The sequence below is a fragment of the Phodopus roborovskii genome, unplaced genomic scaffold (genome assembly GCF_943737965.1).
Source record: "Phodopus roborovskii unplaced genomic scaffold, PHOROB, whole genome shotgun sequence".
NCBI lineage: Eukaryota > Metazoa > Chordata > Mammalia > Rodentia > Cricetidae > Phodopus > Phodopus roborovskii.
Genome location: NW_026126482.1, coordinates 25,860,922 through 25,888,317, shown reverse-complemented (window position 1 = coordinate 25,888,317; position 27,396 = coordinate 25,860,922). Strand labels below are relative to the sequence as shown.

The window sequence follows — 27,396 nt, the reverse complement described above, 5'->3', positions numbered from 1 at the left end:
AGACTGACTCTCTCTCTCTCCTTTCCTCCCTCCCTCTCCCTTTCTCTCCATTCACCTCTCTCTCCCTCTCCACCTTTTTATATATACATAAAGGGGATTTATTGGAATAACTTAAAGGCTCTGTCCAGCTGGTTTAACAATGGATGGCTTTGAATGGAAAGTTCAAGAATCCAGTGGTTGTTCAGTCCAGCTGGTTGTCTCAGCTGGTTTTATGTATATGCTGGAATCCCAAAGAAGTAGGCTCCATGCCAGTGAAGGAATAGATATGCTAGCAAGGTAAAGGTAAGCAGGCAAAGAGCAAAAGCTTCCTTCTATGTCCTTATATAGACTTCCAGCAGAAGGTATGGCCCAGATTTTAAAAAAAAAAAAAAAGGCATGTCTCCTGCCTCAAGATCCAGAATTAAAGGCATATGTCCTCTTGCCTCAAGATCTGTATTAAAGGTGTATTCTTCCCACCTCAAGATTCAGAAGAAAGGTCCAGACCAGAAATAGATTCACCCACTTCAAATCAAGCAAAAAAAAAAAAATCTCTTGTGCCCTCCATTTCTGGGTTGTAGTTCATTCCAGGAGTAGTCAAATTGACAACCAAGAGCAGCCATCACAGCCAGTGAGTAGAACTGTTTTTGCAGGCCTCACCTGAGGTTTGCTTGAGGGGTGTGATGTGACTCTGAAGATGTGGTAATCCTCCTGTTTGTCCATGATCCCCGAAAGTTATTCCTGAAAAGAACTGCCAGCATAAGTGCACACACAAATAATCAATCAATCAATAAATGTGAAAAGAAATTGTGGTCTAGAACATCAAAGACCCCTGACACCTTGGAGGCCTCAGCAAAGTTGTCTGCCAGCTGCCAGCTTCCTCAGCTTTCAGATCCCTTGGGCATTCTCTCAGATTCTGGGAAAAATGTAATTGATATTAAATCAAACTGATGTAGAAGGCCCTTCATGTGCTGGGCTCACTTTTCATTTCTGTATCTTAAAGCAAGGGGGAATGGTCTCAGTTTTATTTTCCCAAAATAAATCCTGAAGGACATAGACTGCAACACCAACTCTGATGCCAAACCACCCACTACTCTGCAAACAGCCCCTGCTTCTTCCTCCCAGCTCCTGAGCAATGCATCACTTCCTGTCTCTGAGTACCTCATTCCTTCTGTATTTTCTATTCCTTTTGAACAAGACGTTGGTTATGTGTCTATCTCTCTGCTAATGTATAGAGCACTTGAGGACAGGAACATCTTGTCCATCTGTATCCTCCCATCTGTCACAGAAGATAAAGAGGGGAACAGAGGACCAAGGGTAGCTCAATTGTAGAGTGCTTTCTGGGAGAGAGGAGGAGCTGGGATCATTCTTGAGTGACACAAGTGCCTACAACTGCTAGCCTCCCAACCACCGTGGCTCACTCTTTCATATATTAAAATAGATGTTAATAAACTGCAAGGAGCCAAGAATTCAGCTTCTATTGTGGTGAAAAAGAGCAAGTTTGACAACTGTAACCATTGCTTTTTACTCTATCATTTTTAATGTGCTGTTGCTTTGACTTGGTGTTAAATGATATTTACTGCTTCTATCTAAGCAAAGCACAGAATGCTGGCTGGCGCTTAGATTCTGTAAGGACCTTAAAAAGCGCCTGCATGTATTTGGTGAGCTTCTGTGAGCCTCGGTTTCCCATCTACTGTACTAAATTCCTCCTATTGGAATTGTCATTGCAGGTGGTGATCAGAGACCCTAGAGAACAAAGACCCCCAAAGGATTTTTATGGCATTCCGAGCAGATCACGAACCAGCCTGGGGAGAAAGCAAGAATACAATCTGGAAATACATAGCCCTGCCAGAAACTTATCCCTGAAGAGACACAATGGTAAGACCAAAAAGACCCAGCTCTTGGAGGGTAGGGAAGAATAACCAGCTTTCCCCCATAGAGTGGTTGTATCCTGGGTATTCAGACCCTGGGCGACACAAGCACGGAGGCAGTCCACAGCCACAGCACCGTAGCATATTCTATTCACAGAGCCGCTCCCCGGAAAACATGTCTCTCCTTCCATCTTCTGTCTCCTCCCACCTGGCTAATCGAACTTAATTTTTTGCCAGAACTTCCGTTTCAGCCCAGTGGTTCCTTTCGTCCATCTCTTCCATTGCTTTTTAAAATAACTTTTGATGACCCGAGAAATACTTGGCTGGGTTCCATTTTCCACTTCCTCGGTGAAAGGTAGCGCATCCTGCACCCTGTGTTTCTAAGTGCCAGAAAAGGCTTCCCTAATTCGTTCAGCTAAGCTTCACTAAGGGGACATCTGGATTCCTGGCAGAGCAGGATAGAATGAAAAATGGGTTTTCTTCATGGATGAGAAATACCTAACAAGCCAGGGTGACACAGGAGCCAGCAGTCTAGAAATGCTTCTCAATTCTTTTGCATTTGTTGCACATCAGAAACTTAGAACTTGGGGTTCTCATGGATAGACAATGGAGAAGGTACAAACTCCAGGCTGAGTTTTTCTTCTGCAGACACAATTACATGGTCCAATCAATGTTCTATGGATGACATAAAATAGCCACCCCTTGAGAGGGACAAAACATGGTGAGATATAATCCACCAGGCCAGACATGAGGATGATGAATGTGAAGTAAAGCATGTTCTCAAGAACAGGCAAAGGCAGGATTTAGGAGCCTAAGACAGAAGCCAAGAAGAAAGGGTTAGTAGAAGGGTGTTGACACCACATTTGAGAGGGCCTGTCTTCACATCCCTCATTCCTCATTCATATTTTGATTGCTGCTGCTTCCAGAGCTTTTTAATTCCTCAGCAAAGACACTTGTTGCTGCAGCATAGCCACTCTAGACGCATTAAAGCAGAGATCGCTGCTTAGGCAAAGTTGTATTTCAGTGTTTAAAATGAAAAAGCTTTTAGTGTTGTTATTGCTCTCGTTTTAAAGGCAATATTTGCAGCTTCTTTCATCTTAAAATTCTTAAACTTTTCTGTTGGTATTTGAGAAGTTTTATTGGTTTTGTTTGCATTTTCACTTGTTTGTTGAGACTGGGTCTCTATGTTGTCCTAGCTGGCCTGGAACTCTTTATGTAAAACAGGCTAGCCTTGAACTGGCAGAGATCCACCTACCTCTGTCTTCCTAGTGCTGAGACTAAAAGCTAAAGTAACACCATGCCCAGGTTTGTTAAGAGTTTTTGTTTTTGTGTTGTTGTTTGGTGGTGGTTCTCTTTGTTTGTTTGTGTGGAGGCAGCATCTTAAGTAGTCCAAGGATTTAGACAGGGAGGACTCTGAACACCTGGTCCTCTGCCTCTGCCTCATTTAACAACTTTGAAACTCTGTATCCCCACAAAAAATAAGTAAAATAAAGTAAATCCATATTTCTACTACCCAGATTATAATAAAGTTTATTTTACCTAGCCCTTTCTATGAAATTAATGCAAATTAATACCTGCATATCAATTCTGTCTTCACTAACATGTTTTTTAAAACAAATATACATTATATTTTGTGAGAGTAGAGTAGTAAAGGTAGGGAATTTGTGAAAAGTATTTCATTAGAGATGTAGTCAAATTTTAAATCATTTGACTTTTACCTAAGGAGAATATATGCAAAGTAAATCCATATTTTGTACTATATAAAACTTTCAGTATTACTTTTATACTAAATGATAGCTCGCAGTCATCCTGACATCTGTGTCATTGTTTAGATGCCTATAGGTCACCCCACTCCATACTCAAGTGGTCCTCATCCCTGTGGTTTTAGATAATGTTATAAGCATCACCGTGTGTATCTCTGTGCTTGCATCCAGCACCTATCCTTAGTCAAAATCTATAGAAGTAGGATTATGGGGCCAAAAGGATGTATTTGACTGAGTTGGCATGTGTTCTCCTTAGATAAAAGTCAAATCATTTAAACTTTGACTACATCTCCAATGAAATACTTCTCACACATCTCCCTATCTTGACTCCACCTCCAACTCACAAATGCCTGAGTGACCATCACCTGGTCACATTTAGTCATCAGGATGTTTTCCTTTATAGTCATGATTCTATAAATTCATGATCCATATGAAGATGAAAATTATTTATACAGGAATAATGGCTCAATGAAGAAGGCAAGACCAGAAGTTGGAGTGGTCTTTAACTAATGCACTTCAAATCAGACCATTGCTGCCAAGGAGACTTGTGAGTTAAAATCTGTCCATCTGCGTGGAAGATATGGACCATTGATAGTCCATCTTTCATTTAAATGGTCACCAGGACTTTCATTTCCAACATAAATTGCCTGTGCTGCTAAAGCAAACTCTGGTTTGAACCAAATTCTCCCCCATAGTGACTGACATTCCTTTCTGTGATCCATTTCCATGGTTAATATATATATATATATATATATATATATATATATATATATATCCCAATGATTACCTTAGTCTACTCATGTTAGACCCAATCATACCATCATCTTCATCATTGCCATTGCAAACTAAGCTGGCAAAGCACTCATGACAGCAAGCCACAGAAGCCAAAGAGAGCTTCCTGAGGGGCCCTGGCATCATATTGCATGCTCTCACACCTCTGGATGTACTAGTTTCTTCTCTGTTGCTGTAATTTTTTAAAATGACCAAAAGCATGAAGTAAGGAATTTATTCAGCTTAGATGTCCAAGCCACAGTCCACTATCGAAGGAAGTCAGGGAAAGAACTCAAGCAGAAGCCCGAAGCAAACAAACAAACACTGCTTGCTGGCTCATTTACAGACTCAAACTTAACTTTCTTACACAGCCCAAGACCATGTGCCCAGGAAATGGTGCTGCCCACATCAGTTACCAGTCAAGAAAACCTCCCACTCAAACTCACAAAGATCCACTTGCCTCTGCCTCACAAGTTCTGGGGTTAAGGGTAAGCACCACCAGCACCCAGCAGGCTGTATTTTAAAATGAGCCTTGTTACTAGATAGATGCAGCTGGCCTAGTACTCACTACATAGGCCAGACTGACCTCAAATCCATAGCAATCCTTCTATCTCTATGCATGCTATTCTTTTTTTTTTTTTTCCAATAGTATGATGTGCAAACAAATGCCTTCTCATTGTGATTCCCCATTACACATAGTAGTCATTCAAAAGATGTTTGTCAAAATTATCTGAATCTATTTTCCACCATGTCCTTCATTTACTTTTTGGTTTTAGAGACAAGGTCTAATGTAGCCTGATGTCTTAGTCTTCTGTTGCTGCTATAGAACACTCTGAATGAACAACTTATGGGAGAAAGGGCTTGTTTCAGCATCCAATTCAAGGTATAGTCTATCCTGGTGGGAAATCAAGGCAGCAGAAGTTTGAAGTAGCTAGACACATCAGGTATGTGGTCAAAAGACAGCAATGAGTGCATGCTGCTACTGGAGTCGCTTTCCCCATTTATAGAGTCTAGGATCTCAGCCAGGGGGATGATACCACCTACAGTGGGTGGATCTTCCTGTCTCCATTAACATAATCTAGATAATCATTGGCATTGCCCAAAGCCTTAGTCTCCCAAATTATTCTAACCACCACACCTAAGCTGGCCTTGAATTTCTGATCCTCCTGCCTTTACCTGCCAGGGTGCTAGATTACAGGCTTATGCCGTTGCACCTAAATAACACATCTTTACAATATTTTACAGTTGAAAAGTAATGCTAACAATAACTATTTTCATAGTGTTTTGTTGCCTAAAGAATGGAAAATAATGTGAAGAAGAACTTCCCTGAGAAGCTTGAAGTCATCAAATCTTCAACTAAAAATAAAAAGTTGTTTGTCTTAATTAGGGTTCCCATTGCAGTGAAGAGACACCAGAACCACAACAACTCTTATAGGAAAACGTTTAGTTGGGGCTCCCTTACAGTTTCAAAGGTTTAGTCCATCATCATCATGGTGGGAAGCAGTTTGCAGGCAGAGAAGGTGCTGCAAAAGAAATTGAAGTTCTTACATCTTGATCTGAAGGCAACAGGAAGTGAACTGAGGCCCTGGGTGTGGCTTGAGCATATATGAGACCTTAAAGCCCACCCCTACAGTGATACTTCCTCCAACAAGGTTGTACCAACTTTAACAAGGCCACACCTCCAAATAGTACCACTCCCTATGGGGACCAGTTACACCCAAGCTTGGTGATGAGTGCTTGGTGATGAGGCAAAGAGGCAGGTGGATCTCTGTGAGTTCCAGGACAGCAAGGACTATGTTGTCTTCTATGATCATAAATATTATTAATAATTTGTCCAAATTTTGGTCAGGAAATAATTTGAAGTTGATCAGGAAAACTGATATTAAATGGTAGAAGATATGGGGACATTTTAAATCTTGCCTTCCAAGAGTATGCATCCATCCAAAAGCTCTCCTACTGGAAACACTTCACTGCACTGGAAACCATTCAGATTCTGGTGGTTTTCCACCCTAATTAGGTTTCCTCCTTCCAGGCAGCCTATTGACAATGCACTATGATAAACATTAATATTGTCATTTAATAAACATTTATAATAACAAAAAATAAAACACGCTGTATTCCAACTGTTAACACAGTGCAAATAAGGATTGCTTCTCAAAATATTAGTTTTACTGAGGACTGTTCCCTTCTCTTTCTAAGTGATCTATCTCATAGGGATTAAAATATATCAACAAATGGAGTTAGCAACACAAGGCAAATATAGTATGCACATCATAGAGTGTAAATATCTTCTTCTATTCTTGGGATAACACTATGGCTAAAGGCTATTTTGGGGGGTTGTTTGCTGTTTGGTTTTTACACTAGAGACCATATTTCAACAGCTGTTTGTCATAGTGAAGCTCTTGCCACTCTACATTCAAAATGTCCTAATAAGTATTTATCCATTTCATTTTGCTGCAATGCGTGTTCCCTGGGTGACTTCCCCAGAGAGACAACAGACACAGACTGAGCACAGCAATACGTGCTCTGTTGGCTTCACAGGAACTTACTTTAAGACATTCAGACACAGATTTCATTATAGATCAGAAGATTGTGTTATTGTATAATAAGATGACTTTAGCTTAAATACAAATGTAGAAATCTATTTTAAAACTACATAATGGCCCTAAAATCCAATGAAAAGTTTAAAAGAAAGTTTATGCTGCAGTAGAAAGGCCTGAGTCTGGGCAAGAAAAGAAGGAAAGGAAAAAGAGAGGGAGAGGAAAGAGGGAGGGAGGCAGGGAGGGGACAGGGGAAAAAAAGAAAAAGAAGGAAAGAAAAAAAGAAAAGAGAATGAAAGAGAAGGAAAAGAAGGAAGGAAGGAGAAAGAAAAAGGAAAGAAAGAAATGTGTTTCTAAAGGGTGTGATTGACACATACCTTAATTCCAGCACTCAGGAGGAAGAAGCAGGTGGGATCTCTGAGTTCAAGGCCAACCAGGTTACTAAGTGAGTGAGCCATCTAGTAAGACACTGTCTGGAGAAAATGGGTTTTCCATACAATACCATACAACTTGCACATACATCCGTGCATCTCTGCCTCCCTGACACACAGGCACCGTTTGCAACTCTGGGATGAGTGGGCACAAACTAGAGTTTTCTACAGTGGACTTGCTATGAAGCCTGGTTTTGTCTTTCTTTCCAATCATTTGTCATGAATCCAAATCTGTAAGTGACCTGTTCTGAGGTGAGGGAACTGGGGGATTTTACTTGGAGAACATGGCCACCAGTTCCTTGTGGCCTCCATGAATGAAACTCCTTGTCTGTCTGTGCTGAGCAGATTTGCAATAAAAACCCCTTCCCATGCTTGAGCCACCTGCTGTAGGGAGTGTGAATGAGCCCACACCCTGAGGACAGCAACCAAATCATCCCACTTGACACCACTCTAACCAAATGTCACTGCTTTTTCCCAATCCATGTGCTTCCCCCACCACCGCCCATTTCTATCCCATCCCCCTCCCTTCAGCTCAAATGAAATGGAAAATTTCAAGTAACTCCATTTGAGATGTGTGTTTTAACATGAGCTCTGAGTAGACATGGATTGCTTTTTGAATTTTCACTGACAAACTGCTTCCAGCTGCCCTCCAGGGCGGGTCACCACCACAATAAAACACAGTGTTTGCTGAGGATTTCAGCTGCCACCTGGGGGGTTCAATGTACTCAGTGAATGCTATTTAGCAGAGCCAGCGGTGAACCAGTGACAAATGGTATGTTGGCTTTTTCCTGTGTCTGTGGTTTTAGGATGGGTTGCTTTTAGTCCCTCTGGTTCTCTCTTCTGTGTTACCAGCCCTGTCCACATTTACAGCCTGTTCACCCCCACCCCCACCCCCTTCTAGGCTTCTGGCGGCCAGTTTTTGTGTGACAGAAGCCAATTTTTTGCTTAGATAGGTCATACTTGAGATGGCTAATAAATATGGATTTTATAGTTATTCTATGCTTTAGAATGTGTGTATGTGTGTGTGTGTGTGTGTGTGTGAGAGAGAGAGAGAGAGAGAGAGAGAGAGAGAGAGAGAGAGAGAGAGAGGACGACAGAATCCTTTCTTTTTTAATTAAACAGCTTCTTCTCGGAGTGTTATCACTTCACACACACAAAGTAACCAAGAGTGTGTTACCTCCCTCATCTCTGGACACACCCAGTAAAATGAGGCTTGTTTGTATATGATTACACATAGTCTGATCCACTGCCCAGCCAAACACACCCCTAGCTTCTCTGCTCAGCTGGGCTTTGCCTCAAGCTCAGCCCTTTGGTCCACCACCTTGTCCTTGACCCTGGGCTCTCTCAGAAGCCCCCTCTTGAACATGACTCATGAAGTCTGTTACCTCCTTCCTCATGCCCAGCCTTTCTCCTCCATCCTTCCCAGTTCTAAAACATTTCCAGTTGCTTCTTGTGTGTCTTCCTGGGGAGACATGAACAACAGCTGTTCATCCTAGATAGCACACCAACAACAGACCAAAGAAATGACTGCTCCAAGTCTACTACGGGGTGAACCAGGGAGCTTGTCAAGGTTACTTACGAGGGAATGGATGATGCAAAGGCAGCTGCATCGCCGGAAAGTCCAGCCCAGCTCAGGTGATGAATCACTGAAGAGGCATGCCTAGGGCTTCCTGCACAACTTGAACAGCTCAGGCCACTGGACAGTCTCCTCTTCCCACAGCAGCTCCTACTGCCTATATGGTATCTGACCATGGGACTCTCTGAGCCTTCTGAATCTTGTACATTACCCAAATGTCTCTCCTCCCTCCACAAGAGAACATTTGAATAAGGAGGAAAGCACTATACAACGTTGTGTGCTTCAAGGTTCTGAGTTCAGACTATTGGCTGAACTGAATCATGGATAGAGATGGTAATTGCCAGGCACTGGGAAGCATGTAACAAAACAATCTCAAGGTCCCCAAACAGGAGTTTCCTGTTCACTCCTGACCAGAAATCTCATTAAAGAGAAGCTCACTGTCTCTGAAGGCTTGTCAAGGAACACCAGAAAGCCTGTGGCTGACAGGGAAGCTCTTTACTTCCCTTGTGAAGAGGCCTGGGAACATTCTTTCTTCAAAGAGATATGGATCAGAGTCTCTTCTGTGCATCTCAGGGCTTAGGGTAAAGCAACCATTTGAAATACAAAGATGAGTTTCCTACAAATTGATCTTAAGGTGCGCTATTAAAATCTTTTAGTTTAGTACAAACATACACATACCCAGCCTGGTCCCCACCCAAGCCACTACTTTTCTCCCTCCTCTCCATCTCCTCTTAGGGCAATTCAATTCAAGATACACTCTTTTAATGACTCTTGTATGCCTCCTCACTCCCACACACTAGTCAGACACGCAGACCCTTAAATGACACGACAGAATAAGCAGAATAACGGGAGTGACTTAAAATCCCCAGAACACAGATGCCCCTTCCATAGCATCTTGGTTGATGAACTGAGAATTTCCTGGGACAGGCTCTCCTCGGTGCTGAGGCACAGCCTGGGTTAAAGGTCCTAAAGAAAATTCTTGCGGCCTGGTCTCTCTCAGCGTTCCTCTAAGGCTCACAGTCATGGACAGACAGTAAAGACAACATGGGTCACTGAGAGTGTCACCTGGATCTCAATCAAGCTGGCTCTGCTCCTCTTGGGCCATCAACGTCTCCTGAAAGAATTCAGACAAAACACAAAATCACGCAATAGAGTGTCCGAGGCAGAGTTTTATCAAGAGTGAAAAGAACACACAGGGTAAGAGTAGCCGATGGCCAGGAAGACCATGGCATTGACCCCATATTTTTAGGCAGGCTCTACACTATTAAGTCTCTAGAACAGAGCTTTCCCTGAGTGGTGCTTTCTTGTGCAGGCGATTGACAGAGCCATTTGGACAGATAGCCTCTAGCTAGATAGCTAATCTCATCATCTTCCAGGCAGTTGAGAATGTCCACCTAGAACCAGAGCCACTAGCCACAGTTCAGATCCCATTCCTCTGAGCAGTGATGAGAGTCCAACACTTGCAGTTCCTGATTTTACAAGCTGCTGATTGGGGAGGAGGAGGTGTCTGTCTTCCATGACTTTCAAGCCTGTTAATAGCTAAACTGTTTACCTAACAGTAGTACAAAACTCACATCCACGCATTTCCAGATCCTGCCACCTCCCCAGACCTCTGCTACATCTAAAGTTCAGACAGATTAGGTTATATCACCACCTTGATTCTTCACTTTAATAGAAGGAAATGAATATTTGTCTGCTTAGACATGGAATCTAACAAGTCTTCTCATATATCCAAATACTAGAAGTCTAGCCCTCAAGAAGTCAGAGTAATTCAATCACCTTTGGTTTTTGTTTGTTATTAAAGGACCCACTCAGGCCTCTGGCACATGATAAGGAAATGCTCTACCACGAAGCTACATTCCCAGCCCTAATAACCCTTGAACTATTGGGTTAAAGAATTAATACAGGAATGCAGAGAACCTGAAATGGGCAAAAGTCTCAGATTCTCTATTTTGAAAGCATCCAGTTATTTTATCCTAACAAATGCAATTTAAATTTTTCTTTTGTTTTATGTGTATAGGTGTTTTGCCTGCATATATGTGTGTTGTGTGCATACCCAGTGTCCTAGGAGGCTAGAAGAGGAAGTTAGATCCCCTGGAACTGGAGCAACAGACAGTTGCAAACCACCATGTAGGTCCTGGGAAATCAAACCTCTAGAACAACAGGCAGTGGTCTTAACTACTGAGCAATGTTACTTGAGCAAGGCAGACTTGGGGTGCCACGGGGAAGCTAGCTTTAGATGAAAAGCATTGCTGAAGGTAAACTAGAGAACTGACCAAAGAGGTGGACTCCATGTTTCCCTAAGATTCTGTAACTAGGCAATATGATTTAGAAGCCTCCAAAGCAGGGAGGAAAAACATCTTTGGAAGGGCAAAGCGTAATGTTTTCACTGCTGGCACCAAAAGTCTTCTTGCTTAGTCTATCCTGAAGCATCACTCATAAGCTAAGCTGCCTTCTACTGCTTGTCCAAAGCAAAGAGTCAAGGAAACACATGGGCTGTACATTTCCTACTTGCACTTCCTTATAATAAATAGTCAAATTGCTAGCACAATTTGTAATAGTTTGTCTGTGCTGGGATGGAGGACAGTGTCTCCCGAAGCAAAACAAATGAGAAAAATGGCAAAGCTCTTGATTTAAGGAGTTTAAGGTCCAGGCAGAGCTTCAGCCCGATGCAGACTGCTGTGACAGTGCAAAGAGTGTCCTTGCTGAGCCACCCTGGGAAGGAGTGAAGAATTAAAGATGAAAATCAATAGCTACTGAAGGCGAGGACAGTTTGTGTAGTCTGGGGTACTGGAAGAGGGAGGAGTTCTGAAGCGCACATTGTGCAGAGAGGGAGAAGAATGGGCTCTCTGATGTGGCCCTCTGTAAACATGACATGTCATAGGCCATATGGCTGGAGATGGGACTAGAAATGAAAGATTAGTTGTTTGCTAGGGATCTGGCTCAGGTTAGTAGAGTGCTTGTATACACAAAGCTAAAGGGTCCATTCTGGAGATAAGAACAAGAGAATCAGAAATTCAAGGTCATCTGCAGCTACATACCAAATAACCCAATCTCAAAAAAAAAAAAAAAAAAACAGAAATCAAATGGATTATAGTAGCAGATCATGCAGGAATGAATGATATGTTATACTAACTTTAGAACTTTAGTAGGCATCCTAGAGACAATGGAGGGTCATCTCTCTTGAGGACATAGTCTAGGGAAAAAATCTCCACTGTCTGAAGGATTGGGATAAATAGGGGACTCCTCTGAATCCTGACAGCCTCTTCCACAGTGGGGTCCCAAACCTGTCACAACCCATACTAACCTGATGCCTGAGCTTCATTCGGTCAGTGTGCCTATTTTCCCCTTGTTTTTAGCAAACACACTAGAATGTCATCTCCCTCCCCCACTTCCCAAAAAAATGTTAACCATGGCACTCTGGGCTTTTTTTTTTTTTTTGGGGGGGGGGGAATGTTGGTATTTTGGTTTTGTTTTTTTTTTTGTTTGTTTGTTTGTTTTGTTTTGTTTTGTTTTTGTTTTTTACACAGGTTTTCTCTATATAAGAGTTCTAGCTGTCCTGAAACTTACTCTGTAGACCAAGCTGGCCTCCAACTCAGAGATCCACCTGCCTCTGCCTCCCCAGTGCTGGGATCAAAGGTGTGCGCCACCAGTGCACAGAAGACAGAGTCATGAAATTATGCATGAGGCTGATATTTTCTTCCACTGTGTGCCCACATGTGGTCATGGAACTCGGGTTTCTCTGCTTCGTGCTAACTGTCATTAAATGTGCTCTTTGGCTGTAGTGGGACTACTGCCTTGCTGATGTTGCCTGTGTTTGGAATGTTCCACTTCTGGTAATTCATTCAATGTCTATATTTGTCTTTTCAAAGCTGCTTAACACTTTCAGCTTACATAAATCTTGTAGTTAACTAAAGCCTCCAGGTCCTTTTGCACATGAAGTGTTCACATAAATCATTGGGCTTCTGCCTTATTTTCATCTTTATGAGTACTCACATATAAATCCTTCTCACAGTATCAAAGGATGCTAGTGTATTAAACAGCCTAAGTGACTAGCATGCCTTTGAAAAAGATCAAATTTTCATGGTGAGAGCTGGGCCAGGGGTCCCGTCTGTCTTCCATCCTTCTACCGTGGGCCAACAAAATAGTCACTGGAATACTACCTCCAGCAAAAATCAGTACAGAAAAGCATTCAAGGTAGTGCCACCCTATATAAGCAGCAAGGAAGTAATTGTTTTACCTTTGAGGAATGTCGATCAACTATAAAGGGTCCTTTCATAGCCTCTTGGATGTGTGAGCTACTAAATGGCAATAATTTTAAATGTCAGAATGTTATAACAATAAATATCTAGGGGTGATTTGAAGTGGGAAAAATTCTCAGCATCACCTTAAGTTTTGAACAAAGTGAAAAGTTACTGAGACAAACTGAGGACAGAAGGAGCACTGGGAGAATATAAGGAAGGAAAAAGCATCTAACAAGGAGGTGGGGGGAAAGAGAAGAAAAGGCAGTGGACCTGGAAGACAGGCAGAAAGAACAGTGTTGGAGGACTCAGCGGTCAGACAGGAAGAGTGGTGGTAGCCAATTAAGACACACTGGCGCAGCGAATTCCCCTCACACTGCAGAGTGACGGAGAGACAGGTAGGTAAGAGCGATGGAAAGCTACCTCAGATCCTCCAAGAAGCATACTCAAATTCACCCTACCCCTGGGCCGCAGGTTGCAGCCACCTAAGGATGGATGTCAGCCTTTCGCTGCTGTCCAGACTGTAGACTAGAAGAACCACGGATTGCAGACACTAAGCCTCCACCGTTTTGTTCAGCTTGGGAGGCCGCCTACATATACAGATTCCCGGCGCATGACATGTCACAAAGACTCAGATGCACTCTTCCCTTCTCCTCCCACAGGGCCTGAGCAGTAGCCAGCCTAGTTCCACGCCCCCCGAGCCCTGCACACTTCAAGAGAATCAGGAACGTCTGCCTGATGACACCCGCCAGGTAAGTGTGCTCTCCTGGCCACGTGGGCAAGCCTGACCTCGGGGTAGATGTCTGCCTGACAGGGCATGGCAAATTGTTTCTTTTTTATAAAAAAAAAAAAATGCAACTATAAAAATATATGTAGCCTGGCCTTGGTGGCCCAGGCCTTTAATCCCAGCACTCAGGAGGCAGAGGCAGGTGAATGGATCTCTGTGAGTTTGAGGCCACCCTGGTCTACAGAGGGAATTCCAGGACAAGCTCCAAAGCAATACAGAGAAACCCTGTCTCGTAAAACAAACAAACAAACAAACAAACAAAAATGTGACTTGGGTGAAAAAAAATAATTTTATTTAAAAACTAAGTCATAAAGCAAAACAGGCAACCAGAGCAATGAACAAATGAACTATCCAAACTGTTATGTGAACGTCTCAAATGGCTTTGTTTTTTGTTTTTCAACCCCTGCATCCAGATCTCCACATTTTATCTCCTTGTGCTGAACAGATAGCTCTCTAGAGACTGTTTTAAAACCACCTGCATTCAGGGCATTTAGATCCCATTTCAGGTGTTTAAATATCCAGTATGCTAAGTCAAAGATTAATTTTACATTTCTTCTGAGTCTCCCCTATCCACAATCTCAAGTCCTACCTGTGACCAAGAGATTTTATGTTCCTTTTTCTTCCCTTGCTTTTTTAATGCTTCTCTCTTCTCTCTCTCTCTCTCTCTGTCTCTCTCTCTCTCTCTCTCTCTCTCTGTGTGTGTGTGTGTGTGTGTGTGTGTGTGTGTGTGTGTGTGTGTGTGTGTGTAGCCTGTTGGTCCCTCTTGGGTTGAGTCAGGAAAGGAAGGTAGAAGGATTAGAAGAATCCTTAAGGAGTATAGCTACAGCTTCAACAGCTGGGTCTGTTTCTAGGTGGGTCTTCTAATGAAGGTCCATTGGGGGAAAACAGCTGTCTGGATCTTCCCTGTGACATCCACTCTTAGGATCCTGCTCACCCATGGGAGTCCCAGACTCAGGGTGTCCACACCAACAATGGCACCTTTGCAGGATTCACACTAGCAGTGCATTGGTCATCTGGACACTGCAGACGGTGACGATGGGAACTGCCTCTTTTTCACCTGCTGGGGTGGGCTATCCTAGCAAAGCTTTGGCTTTCTGTGTTCTCCAGATTAAAAGTAGAGACCATCTTATGGGCTTACACAAACCCCTGAACTATGGATGCAGAGGGTACAAACCTGCTTCTCTAGGAACATGTGGCTGCTCTAACAGGGGCTGTGACACAATAAACATCCAAGTCCCTGTGTCTTAGCCATCTAGACAAAAGGACCACAGTGTCCCTATCTGTAGTGGGCTTGGTTTGAGCCATGGTGTTGCTCTACTGGATATGGTTTATGGCTCCCCAACCACATATCATCATTACTTGAAGGTACCATGAGTAGTCAGTGAAGGTAATTCATCTAACATATTCCATGGTACATGGTAGAATTTCAGTTACTCTCCTCGTGACTGCAATGCTAACAGGAAACTATGGCCCAGCATTGCCAGACATCATCAGCCTGCATATTACTAGCCAGAAAGAAGATCCAAAAATCATACTTCCAAGACACTCATACCACCATTATGGAAACACACACACACACACACACACACACACACACACACACACACACACTGAGCCATTACAGATCAAGGGCCATCTATAAGGGAAGCAGCCATCCCACAGATCCCTCCTTGTGAAGTCTTTTGTAGTTAGATGCCTTTAGCAGTCAAGTGACATTTATGGATCCTTCTCAGAAAAATATTTCTAAAATTTACAAAACAAAGTGTGCATGGCCACCAAGGACACGACTATTTCCAAGACACAACTACAAAAATGTGTATTTTAATAATGGTGTGTTTCATTAACTTTTAGTGAGGAGAAGTTGGCTTGTAAAAAATCTATGTATCTTTAATATGTATAAAACATATATGCTATATAAATGTTTTAGAGTGTCTACCCATGAAACACCCTTAGAATCTATGTCATAAATGTATTCATCACCTTATTCGGCTTTTCATTCTTTCATTCATTTCTTCCTTTATTATGAGGACACTCGACAATAGGGCTAACAACTTAGCAATGTCCTAAGGAGCAATGGAGTGTTGTTAACATTTGTTAACGTGTTATACAGCATATTAAACTTATGTAACTGAACCTTTGTACTCATGGATCAGTACTGCCAGGTTCTCCCGGGACCTCACATTTCCCCCCCCCCACCCCTGTCCTCTCCTCAGCCCCCTACCCATCAGCAGCCCCCATCTCCCATTCTCTGCTTCCTGAGTTTGTCTATTTAGGTTCAACCCTGTTTGTCCTTCTCTGTCTAGCTTATGTCACTCATGTGCTGCTGCTTTGTTATCACCCAATGTAACAAGTTATAGCAGTAATTCTAAGAGTGAATTTAGGGGCTATTTTAAGACCCCCCCTCCACAACTGTGTGTGATGGGAAAACACCTGCAGTTTCTATTGGTAGCAAAGTTGCAGCAGCTGTTGCTAATGCTACTACAACTGGTTGACTGAATTCATAATTGAAAGAGAATGCTGAATTCCACCCAATGGATGCTGAAAACAAGAATGGACTGGTTCCTATCCCTGTTCACAAACCCTCCCATCCTACCCTTAAGCCCCTGGGTACAGAAGAAGCATTATCCTAGAAGGCTACCTGCTCCAGGGGATCCTCCCACATCTTTTCTGGTGTCTACTTATATATATAGGTCAGTGTGGGAGGAGGGGAGGTGGCTGCAGGGCTGGTTTGGTGGCCTGCTGGTGAGGTTGGCAGGGTCACCTAGCAACTTCTTTGGGAATGGAAAGAAATCAAGGACAATAGTCCTCATCTTCGGAAGTTATAACTCAAAAGACTACAGATATCTACAAAATGACCAATCACTGTGAATTCTGTCTTAGGCGCCATATCCACAACAATATTCCAAAATTTATATCCAAGAAACTGCCAGCAGTGATTGCCTCCAGAGAGGATAAATGGGTTGTAGGAAAGCAAAAGGAATACGTTTTCATGTTCAACTCTGCTCACCTGTGCAAAGTGGACCTCAACTTTACACTAAACAAAAGTGAGTTAAGTGCACATTTCTCCATTCCCTCCTGAGCGCAGAGTCACATGAGACCTAACAGTAAGGATGCAAGACAGAAGGAGCAGGGTGAGAAAGAGAGGAGAGAGAGGCTGTGTGACCAGGCTGGCCTGGAACTCTCTTATCTAAGCTCTGTCTAGTCAACCTGTGAAGAATAACATCTACCCCATAGGGTTGTAGAGAGGTTGAGAGACATAGGTGGTCCTTACCTTACACTGCACACAGGGGGAAACTCCAGATGGATCCAAGCACGGTGGCTCACTCCTTAAATTCTAGGACTAGAGATATAGGAGAATTGTGATTTCCAGGCCAGCCTGAAAAGAACAAGACCCCACTGAGAAAAACAAGAAAAGGGACTTCTGTAGGATTAAAAACAGATATTTCAATAAAACATTAAAACTTTTAGACATGTGGGATACTGTGTTTATCTCCTTAGAGTAGAAGATACGAATAATTAAGACAGAATGTGTACCATAATTTTATCTCTCTTGCTCTGATAAAACACACTGACAATGAGTAACTTAAGGGAGAAGGATTTAGTTAGTATGTAGTTGTGTGATAGCAGGGGAGCCAGGGTTGCAGGAACTTCAAACAATTGATCACGTCTTTGCCTCTTGCCAAGAGCAAAGAGCAAGAAACACACACACACTGGCTTGCTTACTTACATCTAGTTTTCTCTATTCTTATATAGTTTGGGGCTCAGCCTACGAAGTGGTGTCATCCATATTCAGGTTGTGTCTTCCTGTCCCAATTGAATCAGTTAAGGCCTGCCCTCAGGCCAGCCCCAAACAGACAGTCCCTCATACAGACTCTCTTCTCAGGTAACTCTAGGCTGTGTCAAGTTGACAAAGTGATACATGTATAGGTAGGTGTGTGTGTGTGTGTGTGTGTGAGAGAGAGAGAGAGAGAGAGAGAGAGAGAGAGAGAGAGAGAGAGAAAAGAGAGAGATTTGTTTTAGTTTATTGGTTTGTTTTGGTTTCAGTTCTTCAAGACAAGGTTTCTCTATACACAGTACAGCCCTTGCTGTACTGAAGCTTGCTTGTAAAACAGGCTGGCCTGGAACTCAGAAACCCACCTGCCTCTGTCTCCCTAGTGCTGGGAGGGTATTTCTACTGGGATATAGAAGGTAGAGTCCAGAGATCTGCCAAACAACCTGTAATGGCTGCCAACTCAGAAAATTAGGTGGTTAAAAAAAAAAAAGTAAGGACTGAGGGTGTGGCTCCACCATAGAGCATTTGCCTAGTGTGTTGGTTGCTTTTTGTTTGTTAATAATCTAAAAACAAAATAGGCCCATCAGTAAGTAGCCTGTAGGAATGCATAAGGGGCATTTTCTTAATTGGTGATTGAGATAGGAGGGCCCAGTCCACTATGGGCAGTGCCACGCCTTGGCAGGTGGTCCTGGGATGTGTAAGAGAGCAGTCTGAGTAAGCCATGAAGAGTAAGTCAGTGTGCTAAGCAGCATCCTCTGTGGCTTCTGCTTCAGTTCCTGCCTTCAGGTTTCTGCTCTGCGTTCCTGTAAGTCACGTTTATTTTGGCTCTAATGTTTAATCACAGAAATAGAAACCTGGGACACCTACCATGTACAATGCTCTGGATCCGTTCCCTTCTCCGATAACTCAGAAATACTCAACAGTGCTGAGGTTGAGAATCCTAATTCTAAGTCAATGGAGAATTAAATACATGACCCTTAAATTGAATGTGATAACCTGTGATTGTTTTCTAACAAGACCATTTCCTAATTATTAGTGAGTGAAGCCACTCCTTCATTACCCAGGACCCTGGCTAGACCTGTGAAGCTGCTCCTGCTGACACCAAGCCTACTGGTTCCCTTTCAAAATCTACGGCAGGCTTTGCTGCAGGGGAATACACTCAATCATTTTATTCGGGGAAAATAGGAGTGGCAACCTATCTCAACAGGCAACAGCGCTTGCTGCCAAGCCTGATGCCTTTAGTAAAATCCTCAGAGCTCATATACTAGAGAGAATTGACTCCTCCAAATTGTCCTCTGACCTCTATACAATATCACACACACACACACACACACACACACACACACACACACAAATTTAATTTATAAAAATGTTATGGGCTTTTCCTAATTCTTAAAATGTGTTGGACTTGCATCCTAATTTGGTTTAACCCCAGATAGTTGAAAGCTAAAGGAAAAAAGATGGGCTATTTCTTTTTGTCTTCCTGAAATATAATTCAGCTGCTCCATATATCAAATCTCAAATCCATATCACTATTACGCTATCTGCTCTGTGTGGTTCTTAAAAATATTTAATCACATTAAAAAAAAATTTTTTTTAGACAGGGTCTTACATTGTAGTTCTGGCTTGTTTAGAAATCAGTATGCAGACAAACTCACAGTACCCTACATACCTCTGCCTCCCAAATATGTGTGCCACCATGACCCATTATTTTTATTTTTGTGTGTTTGCTGGGGGGGGGGGACCATGCATGTGATTTGACACACATGTGGAGGGTAGAGGACAACTTAAAGAAGTCTGTTTTTTCCTCCCATCATGTGAGGAATCAAACTTAGATCATCAGGCTTGAAGGCAGGCACATCCTGCTCCATGTTCTTAAAGGCCATTTGACCATATCATGCAGAAAGAAGGTGTCAATACTCAGATTCAGCTTCTACCAGAACTCTCAAATACATTGGCCTAAGTAAAATTAAAGTTTATCACACTGTCAGTTAAATGAAATATATAGGCAATTCAGGACTGGTTCAGAAATTCCATGACATCATCATGACTCTTTGCCACTTCTTTGGTATGACCCTCATTCTCACAGTCAAAGATGGTGCATGAAGATCTCGCTGAATCCCCATGTCAAAATGGCAGAGTAGAGAGTAGAGGACATGCCTCTTTTCTGTTAAGTCTTCCAAAAGATATCAGAAAATTGGAAGATCTCCCATGCTCACAGACTGGTAGGATTAACATAGTAAAAGTGGCCATTTTACCAAAAGCAATCTACAGATTCAACTTAATCCCCATCAAAATTATAGCACAATTCTTCAAGAACAATATTCAACTTTATATGGAAAAACAAAAAAGGCAGGATAGCTAAAACAATTCGGTACAATAAAAGAACTGCCAGAGCTGTTTGCCATCCCTGATTTCAAACTCTACTACAGAGCTATAGCAATACAAACAGCATGGTATCAGCATAAAAACTGACAGGTGTGTCAATGAAACTCAAAGACCCAGACATAAATATGCACACCTATGGACAACTGATTTTTTTTTATTTAAAATAAAAAGCCAAAATTATACAATGGAAAAAAAGAAAGTGCCTTCAACAAATGGTCATGGCATAACTGGATGTCAGCATGTAGAAGAATGCAAATAGATCCATGTCTATCACCCTGCACAAAACTCAAGTTCAAGCAGATGAAAGACCTCAACATAAATTCAGTTACACTGATAAAACAGTGGGTAATAGCCTTGAATGAACTGGCACAGGAAACTACTTTCTGAATAGAACACCAGTAGCACAGACACTAAGTTCGACAATAAATAGGACGTCATGAAACTGAAAAGTTTCTGTAAAGCAAAGGACACTGTCAATAGGACAAAACAGCAGCCTATAGAATGGGAAAAGATCTTCAACAACCCCACATCTGACAGAGGGCTGATCTCCAAAACATAAAGAACTCAAGAAGCTAGACATCAAAAAAACAAGAAACTAGACATTAAAAAAAAAATAAATAAAATAATCCAATTTAAAAAAAGGGTACAGACCTAGACAGAGAATTCTCAACAGAAAAATCTCAAATGTCCAAGAAACACTTAAAGAATTGTTCAGCATCCTTAGCCAGCAGGGAAATGAACATCAAAATGACTGAGATTCCATCTTACACGTGTCAAAAGGGCTAAGATCAAAAACACAAATGACAACTGATGTTGAACAGGTTATGGAGCAAGGGGAACACTCCTCTATTGCTGGAGAGAGTGCAAACTTGTATAACCACTTTGGAAATTAATATGGTGGTTTCTCAGAAAACTGGGAATAAATCTACCTCAAGACCCAGCTATACCACTGTTGGGCATATACCCAAAGGATGCTCAGTCATACCACAAAGACACTTGCTCAACTAATTATGTTCATAGCCACTTTATTTGTAACAGACAGAACCTGGAAACAACCTAGATGCCCCTTAACTAAATAATGGATAAAGAAAATGTAGTGTATTTACACAATGGAGTATTACTCAGCTGTTAAAAATAATGACATCAGGAAATTTGAAGGAAAATGGATGGTACTAGAAATAAAAATCATCCTGAATGAGGTAACACAGACTGAGAAAGAAAAACATGGTATGTACTCTTCATAACTGGATATTAGCTGGGAAGGATAACCATCTATAATCCACAGACCCAGAGAGGTTAGGTAACAAAGAGGGCTCAAGGGAGGGACTGTGTATCTCCTGGGAAGGGGAAATAGAAGAGATGTCCTGGGTGGACTAGGGATGAGTAGGGACGGGAACTCAAGGGACCCAGTTGGTGAGTGGGTGAGAGGGAGAATGCTGAGAGATAAGACTGGAAAGGGGGAGATATTTCAGGGTCATGTAGAAACCTGATGAGAAGGAAATGAGGAAGACCAAGACTCCTAGCAATAGTGGATATGTAGCCTAAACTGGCCATCTCCTGTGATCAGATTGATGACTATCCCAGTTGTCATCAGAAAGCCTTCATCCAGTACCTGAGGTAAACAGATGCAGAGACCCACAGTCAAACATTGTACAAGCTCAGGGAATCCTCCTGAAGAGAGGAAGGAAGGATTGTAAGAGCCAGAAGGGTCAAGGACATCAAAAGAAAACCTATAGGAACAACTAACCTGGCTCATAGAAATTCACAGAATCTGAACAAATAACTAGGAAGCCTACATGGGACAGACCTGGGCCATGCACACACACACACACACACACACACACACACACACACACACACTTCTCACTGGAACTTGGGACTTGTTTAGTAGGCTAGGTTAGACTGGTTGAATAGCAAGTCCAGCATTAGCTGTCTCCATCCATGCCTGACTTTTGTGGGTGCTAGGGATTAAACTCAGGTCCTTAAGCTTAGATGGAAAGCACTTTACCAATTAAGCTATCTCCCTAGTCCCTGTGCTGTGTTATAACAAGGGCCCCTTACTACCCAAACTTGTGTGGTTTCTGAAGGCTGACTACAAGAGAAAATGTGTGTATGGTAAGAAGTTTTCTGAAAGATTCTTAATTTATTCATTTATTTTACGTCATGATCACAATTTTCCCTCCCTCCTTTACTCCCTTCCCCCACTGCCCACTCCAATCTACTTTTCCTCTGTTTTTGTTCAGAAAGGGGCAGGCCTCCATGGGTACCAAGTTTCAGTAAGACTAAACACATCCCCTTGTATTAAGGCAAGGCAACCCCATATGAAGAGTAGGCTCCCAAAAGCCAGCCCAAGTGTTAGGGACAGCCCCTGCTCCCACTGTTAGGAGTCCCACAGATAGACCAAGCTACACAACTGTTATATATAGTATATATGTGTATATATATATATATGTGTGTGTGTGTATACATATACATATATGAACATATGCACCTATTACACATATATACAAATAACATTGTGTTTGCATAGAACCTTCACACATCTTCCTGTATACATCCAGTCTCTAGATTGCTTATGCCTAATATATTGTAAATGCCATATAAACAGTTTTTATGTTAGATTGTTTGAAGAATAATGGCATAGACTTTGTTACATGTTTGGCTCAGATGCAGGTCCCCCAGTATCATTTGTCCACGTTGGTTGAATCTACAGACATGGGATTTGCAGATACAGAGGGCCAAATAACAGTGGTTTAAACACAGAACAAGGTGCTAACAGAGATGTACCTGCCAAATGTATAACGTTATTCCAGCAGCATTATCAGAAACAAAAAATTTGTTGGCCAGCTTACCATTACTATAACAAATACCTGAGAAAATCAACTATGGTAAATGTACACAACTTTGCTAATTTGAGACTTTGTATTAACAACCACCTGTAACTTTGGTTCCAGGAAGTCCTACACCCTCTTTGGCCTTCACAGGCATTACACCCATGTGGTATGCAGACATACATTCAGGCAAAACACTCATACACATAAAAGAAAAATATGTAATTTAAAATGAAAATTCCTGGATGTTGTGGCAAGTGTTTATAATCCCAGTGCTGGGACAATGGAGACAGAAGGATTCTGGTCAGCCAGTCCAGACAATTGGTGAACTCTCGAGGCCAGTGAAAGACTGTCTCCAAGGAGGTGGCCAGTGTTCCTGAGAATGCTACCAGAGGCTGTCCTCTGGCTTCCTCATGCACACATGCACAGATGTGCATGGAAACTAATGCACACAGGGTGGAGGAGGAGAGAGGGAGGGAGGGATATACCTAGGGAGGGAGGAAGAGATACTATTTTGTTTTAAGAACACAGGTTTAAGGAGATTAAACAGTTTACCCAAGGTCAAAGCAAGTGGTAGGTAGCATCAAGACTGGAACTCAGGTCTCCCAGAAACTCAAGCTAATCTCAGGCACCTGGAGTTTTTGTTCTTTCCTCTGAGAAATGTCTCTTGTGCTAATTATTCAGTGCTACACAATCACTAACCATTAGCATAATCAGTCTCATTTCTTCAGGAGGACAGTCACTTTAGCTGCACAATCACAATTGGTGTTTTCAAGCATGTGTTATGGTCTCTGTGCAGAGAAAGCAGAAGCTATTGTTCAGGGAAATGGGGGGGGGAGAACAAGTTTGATGTTTGATGTATAGCCCTTTTGTCCCCATGGGGGGGGGGAACCTTGCCATCTTCCTTTCTCTTTTAGCCAAACACAGAGTGGCCCCTCATGCTTAGCATGTACAACCATAAACCCCATGACGCCCAGCTCTGCCCAGCTCTGCGTTCACAGATCAGGATGGCAGGTCCTGGCACCAGTGAGCTTGAGTACTGTGCATGTACACCATGCTGCTCTCCAGTCTGGCAGGAAATAGAGACAGAAAAGGTTTCTACAGGCCATGCCCAAGCCCAAACCTAAAAGGAGGTGGAGGTTGCGGGATGGCAGGATGGCAGACCCAGCAGGAGGGGTGATGTGTTCTAGACTCTGAAGTGACAGAAAGCACATGTTCGAGAACTGTGTGGTATAACTGGTCCTGGACATCACTGACAAGCCTATAACAAGAGTCAGCGTGAAGGGCAAATCACAAAAGTCTTCATATGCCATGTGAATCAAAATAGACTTGATCCTAAGGACACTGGAACGCTAAACACAAGGTAACACTCGATGTCTGTTCCAGCAGCAGGGTGGGATTATTGATTGACAGTAGGACAGAGAGAAGAGACTGATGCTACAGAGGGCAGAAGAGAGACTGATGTGCAGGTAGGCGTGGTATGAGGGGAGAGAGCGGAGAGAGAGGGGAGAGAGGGGAGAGAGGGGAGAGAGAGGGGAAAGGAGAGAAAGAGGAGAGAGGAAAGAGAGAGGAGAGGGGGAGAGAGAGGAGAGAGGGAACAGAGAAGAAAGAGGAGAGAGAGGAGAGAGAGAAGAGAGAGGGGGAGAGAGAGGAGAGAGAGAGAGGAGAGAAAGAACTGGAGTCACAGCTCAGTGGTTAAGAATATGCACTGCTCTTGCAGAGTACCTGAGTTCTGTTCTCAGCATCCATACAGCTGCTTGTAAGTCTCGCTCCAGAGGATGCTGTGCTCCCCTGGCCTTTGAGGGCACCTGCATTCATGTGTGTGTACCCAGGCTCTCTCTCTCTCCCTCTCTCTCTCTCTCTCTCTCTCACACACACACACAGACACACACACACACACATACACACACACGCGCTCTTTAAAAATATTCTATTTCTTGAAGGAGAAAGATGAGTTAAGTCCAACACTTAGGCTTCTCACTTCTAACTTCACATGGGTAAGTGGAACCAGAATCAGGGAAAAGAGAAGCAGATCTGGGAACTGGTTCACATCAAATCGAGGTATAACAGTTCAGGGTTCACAGATGAAATGGAGGTTTGCACACACAGTAACTACAGCAGGAGATGGAAGAGCTTGGACCCGGAAGGGCTAGTCAGCTCCCCTTCCTGCCTTCTTCTATACCCGTGCAGCTTCTGGCTCTGATGACTCTCCACCCAGCCTTCTCTTTGGGGCCTTGCCTCAGGCTTCAGACAGTCACACTGATTCCCATCCAAAATTGCTTATGTATCCCTTTCTCTGTGGCTGCTCTTCTAGCCATTTCTGGAAAGTGGTCTACTGCTAAAAGTTTATAATTATGAGTAGTAGGCTGTTACCTAAATCATGTCTGATTTCTTTTCTTTGAGATAGGATCTCACGCAGCACAGGCTAGTCTCAGGCTTGCAATGTCAATGGGGAATGTGGCTCAGCTGATAGAACGTTCCATAACCATACATAGACCGTGAGTTCAATGTTCAACACTATATAAACTGGACATGGTGGCAAGCCCTATATTTGGGAAGTGGAGGCAAGACAATCAGAAATTCAAGGAAGTTTGAAGTATATTGGGAGCTTGAAGTCAGTTCAGCATATATGAGATCTTGTCTCAAACACAAAAGAAAAGAAGGGGAGGAGAATACTTGCTACGTAATTGAGGCTGGTCTTGAGCTCTGGTCCTCCCGACTCTTCCTCCTGAGTGGCAGGATTACAGCTGTGTACCACAACTGGTTTTTATTCATCCCAGCCCCATGTCAGAATTTTATTAGAAAATAATCAATAGGATTTTATCCATTTTTTGAAAGTTTCAGTTTTTTCTTTGTTTTGTTGGTTTGGTGTGTGTGTGTGTGTGTGTGTGTGTGTGTGTGTGTGTGTGTGTGTGTGTGTATCTTCACTCTGTAGTCCTGACTGGCCCCTAACCCACAGAAATCCACCTGCCTCAGTCCCCCAAGTGCTGGATTACAGGCATGAGTCACCATACTTGGCAAACATTTCACTTTATTTTTACCAGTTTATTTTTGAATAAGTGGTTATTTCTGTAAGCTGCCCTCAAGCCCCCTTCTTTGCCATTATAAACCCTATCTCTTCAATTCCTAAAGCCAAATGTTTGTGGCTTTGCCATGAAAACATGAATACACAGTGGTCTTTCCGAGTCCTGAACCTGTAGTTCTAAAGAACCTGGTAATCACTGAGTGCCTTTATTCCTCCATAGAAATGGGAAGCTTAGATTGGGGCCACTTTAGTGCCAGCCATAGGCAAACCATAACTGGGCCATGTGTCTGCTTCTCATCATGGTAAGACCTCTGAGTTAGAGCTGCCTGGCAATGGGTGGCAGAGAAGAAACAACTGTGCTTTGGAAGTCAAATGCCAGTACCCCAGGGACGCTTTCCCATAGGAATTGCGGATGGCTCCTTCACCTTGTTTCCATGGCAGTGTGGTGTTTGTCTAACCGTGTTGTGATTCTTTTGTTTATAGATTTGCCTTTACTTCAAAACCCTAAGTTCCAAGAAGAGAAATACCATACCTTACCCATCCTTCTATACTTTATCCCTGTGCTGAACATAACGCTGTGTACAGAGTAGATTACAAAATAGTTGTTGAGTAGATGAATGAATGGATCTACAGGGATAGATGTCATCCACACAGCATGTACATAGTAGCTGTTTAACAAGTATCAGTTGCATGGATGAATGATTAAATGAATGCATGCATGACTCTAGATAATGCCATTCATAGAGTAGGTCAGAGTTGTTGATACATTGAATCACACAAGGTTTTTTGTTTGTTTGTTATGTGTTTGGGTATGTTGCCTGTGTGTATGTTTGTGCACCACCTCTGCTCAGTTCCCACAGAGGCCAGAGGATGGTGTTGGATCTCCAGCAACTGGAGTTACAGATGGTTGTTAGCCACCATGTGGGTGCTAGGAACCAAACTTTGGAAGAACAGCCAATGCTCTTAGCCACTGAGATATCTCTACAGCTCCAAAGTAGAGTTGTAAAGACATATAACATTCCTGCCAATTACCTAAGAAAGACATACGTAGTGTGTGGCAATTGTGAAATTGGCTTCTGGGGAGAGAACATGGAAGAAATAAAAATGGAAACTGATACTGAGACCTGGGGCATATATGAGTCCAGTGAAATTAAGGGGTTTTGGGGAGGTCAACAGGAGCTATGATGGTGAATGGGGATGGGGGTGGAGGATCAGAAAAGAAGGCATGTGTGCTTAGTGAAAAATATGTAAATTGTAATGAAAAGTAAAGGAGACAGCTAGACAGATGTCTTGGTAGTTAAAAATAGCTATTGCTCTTGCTCAAATTTAGCTCCCAGCCCACATAGGATGGCTCATAACCACCTGTAACTCTAGCCCCAGGACAATCCTATGCCTCTGGCCTCCATGCACAAATGCACACACTC

General features: G+C 42.7%; 1 protein-coding gene across 1 annotated transcript in view; it reads left to right on the top strand.

Moving 5' to 3' along the window:
- The first annotated feature begins 1,784 nt into the window (after positions 1 to 1,784).
- Positions 1,785 to 27,396, top strand: part of Cdyl (chromodomain Y like) — a 184,193-nt gene continuing 158,581 nt past the window's right edge. The window contains exons 1-2 of the mRNA XM_051194444.1: positions 1,785 to 1,854; positions 13,832 to 13,921. Coding sequence (XP_051050401.1) covers positions 1,852 to 1,854; positions 13,832 to 13,921 — 93 coding nt within the window. The 5' untranslated portion in view covers positions 1,785 to 1,851. The remainder of the gene's footprint in view (positions 1,855 to 13,831; positions 13,922 to 27,396) is intronic.